Source organism: Larimichthys crocea, chromosome XIII (assembly GCF_000972845.2).
Source record: "Larimichthys crocea isolate SSNF chromosome XIII, L_crocea_2.0, whole genome shotgun sequence".
Classification (NCBI taxonomy): Eukaryota; Metazoa; Chordata; class Actinopteri; family Sciaenidae; genus Larimichthys; species Larimichthys crocea.
In genome coordinates this window covers 17,737,154-17,751,399 of record NC_040023.1, presented here as the reverse complement: position 1 = coordinate 17,751,399, position 14,246 = coordinate 17,737,154, and the positions used below count along the sequence as shown (strand labels likewise).

Sequence of the window (14,246 nt, the reverse complement as noted above, 5' to 3'; positions counted from 1 at the left end):
TTCTTTGCAATATTTCTTACACTATGGTCACTTTACATTACAATGCTCTCTTTATATATCATGCCACTTTTATCCTCAGTACTTGTCTGTTTTGAAGGTTGATTGTTTTTCGTGTTTATTGTGTAGTTTGTAGATATTTCTGCTCAATTTCTGTCTGTTTATTGTGTTTTTTTGTTTTGTTTGTTTTTTGCCTTTTCTATTTTTTTTTATTCTGTAGTGTATGCTACACTTTCCTCTGCTGCTGTAACAAGTACATTTCTCCGTGGTGGGATGAATAAAGTATATCTAATCTAATCTAATTTACAGAATGGCAAAATAAGCTTGAGCTTTATCGTACAGTTTCCGAGCAGACTTGAAGGCATCTTTTGGAGCCTGCGCACTGTGAACATCCGGACTTGTCACGTGTCAAAACAAACGTGAAAGTTTGTCTCTCTGCTGAACACTGACTTCATGAGACACGAGCTTACATTAATATCAATAACACAGTCGGAGGAGACAACCTTTAAGAACCAACTTCCCCTGTTGCCGTTAGTAACGGTAACGTTGGCAACCCCGTGAATGTTTCTAGGTGTGTCCCTCCTCAGGCTCGATGGCGTCCTGTGTAACACAGTGGACAACATCCTGCTCCAACATCATCCTGTCTGCCACAGCACTGTACTCCTCCTACAGGCTCTTTAAGGTGGGTGTCACTCAGTGTAATGATAATAAAGATGGATCTTGTTATAATTTACAACTTCAGCTACAGTTAGCTCTAATAATCAATTACAACAGACTGTTTTAAGTAGTAAGCAACATTGCCAAACATTGTCTGGTTGCTCCTCAAATGTGAATATTTTCTGCTTTTTCATGTCTTAAATGACAATATATATATATTGACCTGGGCAAAATAAGCCATTTCAACATGTCACTTTGGGGAATCATGATGGACATTTTCACTTTTGTATGACATTTTACTGACCAAGGAAAATAATTGAAAAGGAATTTGATACTGAAAATAAAACATTGTCTCCGAGGCTGACCTCGCTGCTGGGTTCAATTGCTGTGTCTTGTAATCCACTAAATTTAGTGTAACATATGATAAATATTTCTGTTCTGAACACACCATGACCGACACCATCTCTGTTACTTTTAGTTAGAAATCAATAAATTCGTGTTTAAAATTCCTCGCCTCTCTCTGCAGGATCACAGGGCTCCTTCACTGGGCCTCTTCCTGCTTGGACTCTCCGCAGCACTTTGCATCTTCCATCCCTCCAGCTCATACCTCACCTCCATCCAGAAAGAAGCAGAGTGGGCCGGTGAGGTCCTGGCTCCTGTGCTGGTCTCCTTCGACTTCCTGTGGCTCAGTGAAGACCACAACACCGCACATATTCTCCTGTGTGGCTCCTGTCTGCTGTTGGGACTGTGTGACTGGCTCTCGGCAGACGCTCTCACGGTTTTGACCCGCTGCCTGGGCTTGTCTTCGCTGTCCTGCTGCCTGACGGTGTGCCTGTTTGCCAGTAATGCTTTAGGAGCCTTGGGCGGTGTAGCCCTCAGCCTCCCGTTGCTTGTGGCTCAGAGGGTGGGGACTTTTGCTCCGCTCATTTCTCCAGCTGTAACAGAGGGACTCGTCAAATGGCTTTTAAAAGGTTTCATGTCTGTTGGCTGCTGGGCCTCCACAAAGGCCCTCAGTAAGTTTCTGTTGGATGTGACTGACCGATGTAATATAGGAATTTAGTACATCAGTAGAGATCTGTATGATTAGTCAGGATCTGAATTTATTTATGGACTGTCAAGTGAGAAACTGGACCTATGCAAAAAATTAATGTGCCTAACTTAAAAGAATTTCAGGACATTTGTGAGTTTATTTCAGTTAACTTTAGCCTTGGTGAACCCATGGTGCATAACATTCAACAGCACAGCACAATAAAATCTTCATGGGTAATAATGGATTAATAGAGCAGTTATTAATTATTGAGCAAAAATGCCACACGGCAGCTGATTTCAGCTCCTCAAACGTGAGGATTTGCTGCTTTTGTCTTTATGGCATTATGCATTAAACATCCTATGATTTTAAGTTGTTCCTCTGACAAAACAAGCAGTAGACCCTTCCTTAGGCTCTGTGAAATGACAAGCAGTTTTAACTGTTTTCTGGCAGAGATGATAAATCTACAAAATAATTGATAGTTTTGATGGATTAATTAAAAAATAACAGTAAGATTCGTTAGTTGCAGCACTGGTCACATGCACTAAGATATAACATCATTTTCAATATGTATGTTTTAGGACAGAATACAAACCGTTATTGTTGATGTTATTACCGTTTTGACATGAAATAGTAGGTTAACACAGGTGTCACCAATGAAACTAGTTAAGGTTCAGTTCCATTCAGGTCAGACAGAGTCAGAGTGCTGCTGTGGTGCATGTCGGCTCACTGGAAAGTCTCTGCTGCGATAAATGGGACAGAACCAGGACCAGAGCATCATTGGAAACACCTGCGATGACCCTACATGGAAAACTAAATATGACACTAACTGATTTCCTTGTAGCACTAATCAAGCAGGGTGTTTTACTGGAATTTACATTAGCTGCTAATCCCAGACCTCGGCTGAACTCTTTGTGAACTTCATTTAAAAGCACAGGATTAGACAATACACAGACATTGTGAGCGAACTCATTTGCATGAGGGTACGTGATCACAATCCACAACTGATAGCTCATGGTGGACTCCTGCATCACTGTGGTGCAACACACAGCATTTAATAGACTGGAAGTGCCTGGGCGACATTTACGAAGCTATTTAATTTAACCATGATGCAGCCAGCATGTGGGTATTTTAATTTCCTCTGTGATCATTTCCAAGAATGCCTCGCAGGCTGTACTTCCTCTGAGGTCATTAACATCTTGCACACATCTCTCTGTGAATAGTTTTAGTGTTGTATATTTTAAAAACATCCAGCTGCCTTAGAGTCTGGGTCCTATTTGTTCTGCAGCCTCAGCAGTATCACTGTTTAAATATCTGCAGTGGTCTAAGCTCTTGGCCCTGCTCTTACTTCATCATGCCCATTTGATACTTATCAAAGCACTTTTTATTACTTCTTTGGATTTTAGTGGCTTTAATGGTAGCAGAAATCTGCTTAACTTGCCGTCACTTAAAGGAGGTTTGTCCACAGGGTTGTCCTTGTGAGCAATTCATTTTTTTTAATTTTTTTTTTTTACAGAGATTTGTAGTGGACACTGCAGAGCAAACTCAGAGGATTTCAGAGTTGTGAGCAGCTGCCTCAGCAGTTTTGCTGCAGTAGACGTATAAGCATCTGTGGCGCCGTGCCTGTCTGCGGGGCATTGCCTTTGTCAGACCTCAGGATACAGGTGATCAGGGAATGTTTCAAGGTGTTCAGTTTGTGAGTTTGAGGTGTGCTTTTTTTGTAATGATTCATCATTCAGTTTGGGTTTTTTTTGTTTTTCTTTTGGCAATGTGGAAGTGGTTTTTAAAAATGTTGCATGTACTTTTTATTTGTTATTTTATTGTTCTGTATTAAATGTTTTTTGTTAATGAAAACCTATTCACTAAAAAAAAGTTGACACCACTTGAATAAAATATGTTAATGTTTATAAAAAAAATTACTCCAGTTATGTTACATTACATTTCAAAGATCTCTTGTCTCAATGTTCAACTGTCCAACTGTCGTACAACTTGTCACTCCTGTCTCACATACGCTTCCTTGTCGTCCTTGTAAAAGTCGCAATACTTGCAAGGGCATTTTTCTGCAGTTTGTCATCTTTGTGGACACCTGGGACCCGGTGGATCTCAATCCATCTCTGTCTCTGCCTGCTGTTATCAATCTCCATACTGTATCTGTCACTCCACCACTGCAGCGGATCGGTAATCTACACTGAGCATGCTCGCTGCAGATGCAGCCTGTAGATGGAGCAAAGTGGAGAGGAGGAGAAAAGGGAGGAGAGAGAGAACGGCCGAGTCACACAGGAGCTGCACACAGCGCTGGGATGCTGCTGCAGCTCTGAGAACAAGGGCTGCATGGGAAGGTTTGTCATTGGCAGCACAGATGGAGTGTGAAAGAGGAAACCAAAGGACTGGAATGTCAGATTGTCATCGCCAAAGAGGAGAAGATATGCGATAAGGTAAAGAAGATAAAGCATAATGCATGATGGAATGGGGTGATGGTTAAGAGAGCAAAAAATGTTGAACCTCTGGAGAAGTCGAGATCATCGTGCATCCTTTTAATGATCATTATAGTTGTGTCTCATAATATTATCAGGTTAAGAAATAGATTTCCTGCTTCTCTTCACAGTGAGAAGGTGCATATGATAATTGAGTTCATCTGTCATTTGCAGGGACTCTCTGACTGGTGGAGATGTACGCCTTCTACTCCCTTTTAGTCTACATCTTCTACACTGTCTTTAAGAAGGAGGAGGAGGATGCCTTGGAGGGGGCGTGTGGAGCTTCCTCAGACGTATGTCTAGCCACATCATCTCCATCCTCGGGGGTCCTCTGTCAGGAAAACATTTTATGCGAGGAGCATGCATGCGTCACCTCTCACCTAAGAGTACAATTAGACTCATGAAGGATGTAGAAATAAGTGGTGTCGTTGCTCTTTTGTGTGCATTTCTATGTATGCAATGTGTACATATTTTGCATGTGTGTTATCGGCTGACCCTCATGTATGTTGCTGTGCTCAGGAGACAGGGCCTGTTTCCATGGAAACAGGGAGCAGGAGAAGAGATGGCCACACCTCCAGAGTGGGAAGAAAGGCTTGTGCTCAGTTTAGTGAGTCAAGTGAGTCCTCCGATAGCTTTTCAGAATATTTAAAGCCCGACATAAAGGCTTTTGTAGAATCCAGAATAATTATAAGTGAATAATTAGTACCTACATTCCTTCACTCTTTATTGTCTATGTGATGTGTTGTCATCCAGGCAGTAGCAGTGACAGTGATGAAATGTCTCTGAGTGATGAAGATGAGAAAGATGGTCCGGACATCCCAGCATGCACTCCTCTGGCTGCATTTTTGTCCTTTAAACAAGAGGCTGAGAAAAGGAGGGCCTCACAAGTTCAGCTGGAGACAACAGGAAAGGTGGAAAAACTGTGTCATCACCTTGACTAAGCTGCTCGCCTGATGCAGGAACAAAAATGAACAGTTCCCCAAATAAGAGCTTCTGCAGCGTCACTAAACCTTGTGTGTGTATGTGTGTGCTTCTGTACCACCCAGTTGTCCGATTCTCCCCTGGTAGCGGTGATGTCCCACTTGCTGACTTTTCTGGAACAGTACTCCCACTTCCAGCAGCTGCAGCAGCAGGCCGACCAGTACCGGGTCCAGCTGAAGAGGCACCGCGTCCAGCACCGTCACCAGATGAAGGCCCTGAGAGCATCCTACCGCCAGCGCCTCAGGGACAAGAACAGCATCATCAGCAGCCTGGAGGAGGCCATCAGCCAGCAACAGACCCCCAGTCCACTGAGCGAGGGTGAGGGAGAAAAGGAAGGGCTGCAGTGGGGGAGGAGAGAGGAAAGAAAGGATGGGGGGAGGGTGAAATTAAGGTGCAAGAGGGGATGGGTATACATTTCCATGCGGCGAGTGTCAGGATGATGAAAAACAGAGAGAAGTAGAGGTCATGTGGCTTTATTTAATAACCATACAGAAGTAGACGCTGTGAAAAGAGAAGCAGAAAATGGCACAGGGGACTAAAGGTGGATTAAATCAATATGAGACTTCAGGATGAGATGAGATCATCTGAAGGATGGAGGAAGATGGATTAGGAAGACAGTGAATACAGAAAGCTAATTTCACAAAGGTGTATATCCATCAGGTTATGTAATATAGATGTTTATACAGTTGTATAGGAGCTCTTTTCCATAATTGTATAAACGTGAGCACGATATGAGAAGGAAAGCTCATTCAAAGGTAACAGAGGGACTCATCAGTTCTTAGGACAGTGTCTAATGTAGTTCCCTACAGTGTTTTTCCATTGTTGGCCCAAGATTGGATTTTTTTCAACCAGGGACACACTGTACACCTTTTTATAGAAGAGTACAGTCATCAGCAAAGGAGCAGACTGATTAGATTTATTTGGGTGTTGGTGTAAGTCAAGTGAGCCAGACTAACACTTCACAGCTTCAGAAGTCTGTATCTGCTGTGTGTCAGATCTGAGCCAGATGGTCCTTTGACCCCACAGAGCAGACGGGTGATTGTAGCAACTGCACTTTGCACTTTTATGTATGTGCAGCTTGTTAACAAGTGCATGACTCCATGAAGCGGTAGACAGATCAGATTCCTGTCCTCACGCTCAGACTGATACAGCCTCAGAGAAACATGTCAGTATGCGTGATAACATGTATGATAAGCAGACCGTTTTCTTTATGAATATCAGTGTGTTTAAGCAGAGTACCTGATGCGCACTGACTCTCATTAGTTAGAGGACCGAGATACACGATCATGTGGTGACTGTCTTTTGCACTTGGATAGTGACTCTGTGGTCATGAATAAAACATGTCTGAGAGTGCTATTTTATTCCCTGCGAATGCACTTACAAGGTCTGGCACATGCAAGGTGCCACGTGTTCTTGTATTGGACTAAAAATAGCCCAGTTCTTGTTTAAGTGTTTCAAGGCTGTTTGTTTGTTTACTGTTGGCGTGTCGGCCTAAATGAAGGAGGGATGCCGTCCCTCTTGGATGTGCAGAATTTCCACCACTCGCATTTTTGGTTGTATATTGATCTTCTATTTTGTATTTGATCTAAATTAATGGCTGGTTCCTTATTCAGTGGTGATTCATCTGTTTTTTTTATACATCAACTCAAGCTACTGTTTTAAAATGTACAAAGCTGAGTGCCTCTGCAGACCGGAACAGCTCCAGACTTTTGATGTTTTTGCAAGCGTGTTTCACCCCTGATGCACAGCTGTAGCCTCTCCTCCATGTTTTTTTTTTCCCCCTTTCTGGCACCACCACCTCTCCCTGCACCATTGTGACACAGCAAACCTAACATGGCGTGTTGACAGAATTAAGGCCCTGCAATGAAAATCAGAGGTGACAGAGCCTGAGAAATCAATGAGGATGAGAACGAAAAGCATTAGAATGCTGTTGGGCACGCTGCTCAGGATCCTGATGAATGATGGAGGAGGTTTGAGCAGGTTGTTGTATCGTAAATAAACGTGAATCTCGGTTCTGCACTTGATCCGGGCTGCACGTGAGAAGTTGCAGTAATCCTATGTAGGTCTGTGAAGTTGCCCTGGAGACTTGAGAGTGGAAACGTGGCAACAACAATGTTCAAACTTTACTGCAATGCATGCTGACTACATCTTGTGGAAAAGTGCTTTAAGTGCATACTTGATGTTCATTAATATTACACACACATGCAAGCATTGAAGCATACTTTGGAAATTTGTCAGAACTGGAATGATACAGAAAAACAGGGCAGATGAAGTTCAAATGATATTGGCTGGTACTATTTCTGGGTGACCTAATATGAATGTGAGTTTTGTCTATTTATGTCGCCTAGGTGAGTCGCCCAGCAGTGAGGCAGGGACACAAGCTGGGCTTCACAGGCTGGTGGAGTCGCTGTACGGCCTGCAGGGTGAGAGGAGTAAACTGAGAGGAGAACTCCGACTGCTGCACTCACAGCTGGAGCAGAAGGAAAAAGACAGACACTCTCGCATACAGGCCTTTCAACAGCAGGTATGATGACGCATATTAGTTGAATACAATAATTCTATTTTTAAAAAAGTCAACCTGAAATACAGTAATAATTTCAATAATAATTTCAAAAAACAAATTCTTCCTTTAATGTGAATTATGTATTACAAAATCTCTTAAATTGACTCATAACTTAAATTAGAATTAATATTATGCTTTGTTTTATGTATGTGTGTTAGTAATATACGGTGTCATAACTTATGGAGACACACAGTTACTGTATATGCATAACTTCATAAATGTTGGATGTCTCTCAGGCCACATGTCACTGCATACAGTATATGTGAAAATTGTAAATTTTTTATGCGAGTCTGTGCAATCCACCCTACACTATCATTTCGTCCAGGTTTCTCTTGCAAAAGTGATGATACAGGAATCTGAAGAGAGTTGGATGTGTCTATATTCTCAAATCAAACTGATAATTAAGTCATTTTGAACTTTTCTTATTTCTTGCACAGATCGATGAGCTCAAGAGTTGCATAGAGGAGCGTGAGGAGGAGCTGTCCAGACTGAGAACAGCCACCGTAAGCGCTATGAACTATTGATTTTGAATCATTTGTCAAGTCTTTGTCACTTTCCACATCATCAGCAGAGCTGCCACAGTGTATTCCCACAGACACCAAATGAAATGCCATGCAGTAAAAATGTCAACGTACAGCATGCCTTGTATGGCTCCTTAATTACAAATCTGCGTATATGTATACACTGTATGTATGTAATGTGAGGAATTCACATGGCATAGACATCTGGTTTTGCTGCATCTCTCATTGTTATGCTCAACTTTATGTTTCATTTCCTCAGGGAGCCACAGACTCAGAAAAGCGAGTCCTGTGTCTGTCAGCAGAGAATGAGAGTCTGAAACAGAACCTGAGCGTTACACAAGGCCTCCTGCAGCAGCTGTCAACCATCCCCTCCCAGTCCAGCACCATGCTCATCAAGGTGAGACAGCTGAGAGCTCACCTGGTAACACGTCACTACTTGTACACGTAATTTACTTATATTTACTTATATGCGGTGCTAGGAGAATGAAAACCTCCGCAGCAGAGTGCAGCAGCTGGAGATGTCCCTACAACAGCGTGCCGAGCAGCTGTCACAAATGGAGCGACAGAGCGAACAGAGCGAGTGGAGGAGAGGAGAAGAGCTAAGGAAACGAGAGGACAGAGTGAGGGAGCTGCAGCTGGAGTTGGACAGAGAGAGAGGGAAAGAGCCACTGGTGAAGGTAAGTCTGATCTGAAAGGGCATTGATTTTTTTTTTTATGTCATCAGTGATTTTTCAAAAGTGACCCTTCAATAAGAAAGACTGGATTTGAAGCTGAATTTATTATTCTTGTACAAGAAGGAGCATTTAACAGTGCAACACACAAAACAGAGAAAAAGGCTCCTCGAAGAGCCTTGACAGTCGGTATACATTCTCTAATGGGCTGTCTCGGACACCTCCCCATTAATACATGTAATGTCATAACGTCTTTTTTAGTTCTCTGATCAGTAACCAACAGGATGTTTCTTTGTTCAAATAATACCTTGCTAACCTGTCTCCAACCCTTGTACTATTGTAAATTACTTCAACTTATGTTATATATTATAACTTAAGTTATAGTTGAACTTAATCTCTCCCTGCCAACCTCAGAAAAACAAAGAGAAAAAAGGGAATTCACACAAGACATGCAAAAAAACAGGATGCACACTTTATTTTATGAAATAAAAACACCTGGACCCCAATATAATCTTAATTTTTATAACAACAGCACATGACTCTAATCACGTGTTTTCTCTCTTAGTATGTCACCCAGACTGTGGAGGTGGAATCACCTGCCACATTAAAGCACCTGACTAAAGCCAGACAGAGGAATGAGCTGCTGTCCGAAAAGCTGTCCAGTCAGAATGAGCGGTGCAAACAGCTGGAAGAACACATCAGGAAGTCTGATGAATACAGCTGTAATCTGCAGCACAAGGTAACTGAGGCTACAGAAGTCAGACTTAACTGGTTTGTCATGTATTTCCATCTATCATATCTGCTTTTAAGTAAACCTACAGTAATACACACCCGCAGGGGCAGATTAAAACTATTTATACATGACTTGTGTTTTTACAAGCATATTTTTATTGTGCTGCAGCAGTTTATGAACATCTCTCAGGCAGCAACGAGCTGGATTTAAATCTTGAGGTGAACCATCATGTAGGCTTATGACAATAATTCCTCTTAATGATGGTAAATATCCATCAGCACACAAATTATTACTGTTGGCTGCTTGCCACTAAGAGGCAGGAAAACTGGCAACAAATCCCAGATGCTCATCCTGATGCCGCCAACGCTGATTTAAAAAAATGAAAAACTAATTAGGTCTGGAGGGGTAAATAAAACACATAGAGTTTAGAAAACAGATGATCAAAGGAGAGGAAATTAAAGACAGAAAGAGGAAGTTTCCGCTTTGCTGCTGGAAATTTACAACCTGGATCAATTTCATTGACAGATGAACTCATTACAGAGCTGTACCTGCACAGATTGGACCAGTTGAGCTGACAGATTGACAAATTGCTGCCTGCCTTTTTACAGATTGCAGCGTATGAGAGAGAAATAAGCAAACTGAGAGAGGAACTGCTGAAAGAAATCGGACATTTAGAGGAGAGGAAGGAGGAAGCTGTGAAGGCTGCTGCCAACTGCTCAGCCGAGCACTTTCAGAACCTGCAGGACCAATTCTTCAGTGAGTCATACATCACATAATTAAACCCCCAAAGAAAGACATCTTGGTTTCTGCACAGGTACTGGGAAATTAGCATATACAGAGAGGGGATATGTGCAAGGCTATTTCTTGGCCAGGCACACTGACTTGAAGGTGCTCCTTGTCAAAACTGTGGTGTTGCAACCAAAGAAGACTCCAGAAAGTCATTGTGCCTGTTGAAAAAATAATCTTGCACACAACCTTGTGTAAAAATGTTAACGCTGGATGGGGCCATGTAAGCTCCTTTCTTACAATATATAGCAAAGCTAAGATAACCAGCTGTATCTTATATTTAACAGACAAATATGAGAGTGCTATAAATTTTCTTACTCCAGGAAATAAAGGAAATTAGCAGATTTCCCAAAATGTCAAAGAATTTATTTAAACAAATTAATTGATTTATATTTTTGCCAGGCTTGCAGAAGCGTCTGACAGCACTCCCTCCAACTTTACGCTCCATGAAGACAGACTACACCAGTCTGAGGAGCCAGGTCCGAAACTTCTCAGACTTTTATGGAGCAGCTATCAGCGATGCAAAAAAACAGGTATGTACAGTGGCACGACTTCATGACTTAGTCCCCATTATATTTAGGAGAACAAATCCTAAGGAGTTTATTTCTGTCTTTTGTTTGTCAGATTTCAGCAGCTATCAGTGAGATGTCTGAAGCCAACAAAGATCTTCTGGAGAAATATAGAAAGGAGGTTGCATTGCGCAGGAAGTACCACGAGCAGCTGGTGGAGCTTAAAGGTATACAGAGAAATAAACTTCAGGGCAGAAAATAAAATCTGTGTCATTAACTGGGTGCCCTGTTTTTAAGGAAACATCCGCGTGCTGTGCCGTGTGAAGCCTGTGCTGAAGGAGGACCAGCATGAGGAGGACCAGTCTGTGGTGGTGACGACAGACCCCAACAACGAGTCCTCACTCAATGTGCTGAACAAAGGAAAGGGGCGCATCTTTGAACTGGACAAAGTCTTCCACCCTCAGGCCACACAGGAAGAGGTATGAACATCAATAGCATATGCAGGAAATCTAGTGGAGACAAGAACTCTAATCCATTTTTTTGTTTCATCAGGTCTTTCAGGAGATTGAACCTCTTGTGACATCCTGCATCGATGGCTACCAAGTCTGCATATTTGCCTATGGGCAGACTGGCTCCGGAAAAACGTACACAATGGAGGTATACAAACTAGTTGAACAGCATTATTGTAACCATAGAGTGATGATCCATAATTTAGGCTGCAGGTTAAGCATCCTTTCGTTTTCAGGGCAGTGTGGAGAATCCAGGCATCAACCAGCGAGCCCTGAAACATCTCTTCAGCGAGATCGAGGAGAGGAAGGACATGTGGTCTTACACTGTCACTGTCAGCTCTGTGGAGATCTACAATGAGGTGCTCAGGTACTGTATGCCGCACTCTTCTTCAGATGGACTAGTTTACAGCTACTAAGCATTGTGTTTATTTTATTGTTTGCGTTATATTGTGTTCCTCAGGGACCTGCTGAGTAAGGATGGAGACAAACTGGACATAAAGATCAATCCAGATGGAACAGGACAGCTGCACGTGCCGGGTCTCAGGGTCATCGAGGTTAAGAATTTTCAGCACATCAAGAAGGTGACACACTTAAAACAGTCCATGCTTCACTTTCAGAATAAATCATGACATTGATGCTAATTATTCATGTTTTTGTCAAGATTTTAGCCACAGCCCGAAGGAACAGGATCACCTTCGGCACTCAGATGAATCAGCACAGTTCCCGCTCCCACGCTCTGCTCTGTATCACCGTTCAGGGCACTGACCTTGCCACCGGGTCCAAAACAACCGGTCAGTCATACATACAGTTCTACAGGGAAAGACTCCTTATTTATACCTATTATAGATTTAAATCAGATTTGACCATACCCATTTAATCTCTCTGTTCTTAGTCATAATGCTGAATCAAAACATTTCCCGGGAGACACCACCGTCTTTGAGTAAAAGAAAGGTTGTGAAAGAGTGTGGAGGGGGGGAAAAAAAGCACAAAAAAGAGGCACATGTGGGTCTGTAATCTTCTCTGGATTAACTTTTCCTTCCTCAGGCAAGTTGAACCTGGTGGACCTGGCTGGCTCAGAGAGGGTATGGAAGTCTGGTGCAGAGGGAGAGAGGCTGAAAGAGGCCCAGAATATCAACCGCTCCCTGCTGGCACTCGGAGATGTAATTCAGGCACTGAGAGCTCGGCAGACTCATATCCCTTTCAGGAATTCCCGCCTTACGTACTTATTACAAGACTCCCTGGGCAAAGGAAGCAAGACTGTCATGGTGGTCCAGGTGGGATTATTTCTCTAAATGTATACATTTTAAGTATGACAGATTTTAAGCCTTTGCTGATGAGCCCTGTTTTGTTTCAACTGTTTCTACTAAAGGTTTCTGCTCTGGAGAGTAATGTCGGAGAGACATTGTGCTCACTGAAGTTTGCCCAGAGGGTGTGCAAGGTGGAACTGGGTCCTGCAGCCAGGAAGATTGAATCTGGTGGAGGACAGTGTGACTGACAGCCTTGAATCAGCCACTTCCTGTCCTCAGTGATCACCAGGAAGCCATGAATGCACCAGTCAGATTATCACCTACCCTACAAACCAACCATAGCACTACAGTATCAACTAGATCAACAGCAATCCTGCTCAAGGGCTAAATGTGTGGAGGTCCATGTGGCACCCAAATGCCAACCTGTGATTGAGGTTAGGTATTGAGGATATTGGCCTCCCCCTTGCCATTTTCTGCTTCTGACAAGAGATAACTATTTATCATTAGATAATCTGCATGCAGGAGTATTTATTCTCCCACTCTGAGTGCCAAAACAACCCAACCCCCCTGCAGTCTAAGATTTGGTGCTTCCTTCAACTACAATATCTCAGTTTCCTTTTATTAAATACCAAAATACAGGATTTGTCTTACCACCCTCTTGGAGCTGATCGTCACAATTTTTCAGAGCAGCAACGCGTTTAAACAGGTTCAACAAGCTTCCAGAGCCACAATATGGACACTTCAGTTTTTGCAATATTAATCATCATGCTATAAATGTCTGTAGTTTGTGAGCTTCATCTCCAATGTTGTATATTTTTTGAAGGTTGTAGTGTGTAGGAGAATCTGTTTTGTAGGAAAAGTATGGGCTATTAATCATTTCAATGACACTTAAGTCACATATTAGTGTTGTGAACGTCATTAGAGCAGTGACTGAACCCTTTCTGTTTTCCTTTAGAAAGCCTCGATAATATGCCTTTTGAAGAAAGAGAAAAGCTGTTGAAGGGATCAGGTGGCCTTGTTTTAAGAGTGGTAACATAGTGAGCTGTGCAATATCCTCTTTATTAAAGAGGCAGTTTTTAGGCCTACGTGGACAGAAGATGCACTTTATTGTGAAAGGAATGTTTAGGTGCTTGCAAATCACTTGTGAATGTCATACCAAACAGCTTATTGTTATCTGTTCATCATTGTTTCTCTATTTATCACCCATTGAATCAAAACTAACTTTTGATTCAAGTGTAGCAAGACATTAATGTTTCAGTAACTATGATAGAGGTCACTGAGGTCACTTCATCATGATTAGTGAATTAGTGAAGAGTGAATTTTCAGATAGTTTTCTGAATAAATATGATGTATTTAAAACGTGTCTTTTCTCTTATTGAGGACGTGCCACATAATCACAACAGTTCAAATGCAGCAGGGAGGTTACATTTCACTCCACTCACTTCTCTAATGTACCAGACTGAGTTGAATGATATAACAGAAGTTTAAGTACTTTGTTATATATCATCTCTGGATGAGTAGGCTCTTGTCAAAACAGTAACCATTAACATTAATAATGGCTCTGCTCCATT

At 42.2% G+C, this 14,246-nt stretch overlaps 2 protein-coding genes across 2 annotated transcripts; both read left to right on the top strand.

The window, feature by feature from the left end:
• Window positions 1-380: 380 nt before the first annotated feature.
• Window positions 381-3,470, top strand: LOC104940336 (hypothetical protein). Its single transcript, XM_027286122.1, has 3 exons — window positions 381-679; window positions 1,181-1,667; window positions 3,198-3,470. Exons 1-3 carry the CDS (start codon window positions 590-592, stop codon window positions 3,284-3,286), a joined length of 666 nt encoding a protein of 221 aa, XP_027141923.1. The 5' UTR covers window positions 381-589; the 3' UTR covers window positions 3,287-3,470.
• Window positions 3,471-3,699: 229 nt separating this feature from the next.
• Window positions 3,700-13,972, top strand: si:ch211-257p13.3 (kinesin-like protein KIFC3). The gene is made up of 20 exons (XM_027285989.1): window positions 3,700-4,116; window positions 4,330-4,448; window positions 4,675-4,771; window positions 4,909-5,066; window positions 5,202-5,454; window positions 7,485-7,660; window positions 8,137-8,202; window positions 8,480-8,617; window positions 8,700-8,897; window positions 9,457-9,630; window positions 10,233-10,380; window positions 10,813-10,943; window positions 11,035-11,146; window positions 11,217-11,398; window positions 11,472-11,576; window positions 11,665-11,795; window positions 11,889-12,009; window positions 12,090-12,219; window positions 12,473-12,702; window positions 12,798-13,972. Exons 2-20 carry the CDS (start codon window positions 4,350-4,352, stop codon window positions 12,921-12,923), a joined length of 2,775 nt encoding a protein of 924 aa, XP_027141790.1. The 5' UTR covers window positions 3,700-4,116; window positions 4,330-4,349; the 3' UTR covers window positions 12,924-13,972.
• The last annotated feature ends 274 nt before the right edge of the window (window positions 13,973-14,246 follow it).

Coding starts and splice junctions, on each gene's coding strand:
- LOC104940336 (XM_027286122.1), top strand. CDS start 590: ATGGCGTCCTGTGTAACACAGTGGACAACATCCTGCTCCAACATCATC. Junction 680..1,180: donor CCTCCTACAGGCTCTTTAAG/GTGGGTGTCACT, acceptor CTCTCTCTGCAG/GATCACAGGGCTCCTTCACT. Junction 1,668..3,197: donor GGCCTCCACAAAGGCCCTCA/GTAAGTTTCTGT, acceptor TTTTTTTTACAG/AGATTTGTAGTGGACACTGC.
- si:ch211-257p13.3 (XM_027285989.1), top strand. CDS start 4,350: ATGTACGCCTTCTACTCCCTTTTAGTCTACATCTTCTACACTGTCTTT. Junction 8,203..8,479: donor CCAGACTGAGAACAGCCACC/GTAAGCGCTATG, acceptor TCATTTCCTCAG/GGAGCCACAGACTCAGAAAA. Junction 11,796..11,888: donor ATCTACAATGAGGTGCTCAG/GTACTGTATGCC, acceptor TGTGTTCCTCAG/GGACCTGCTGAGTAAGGATG.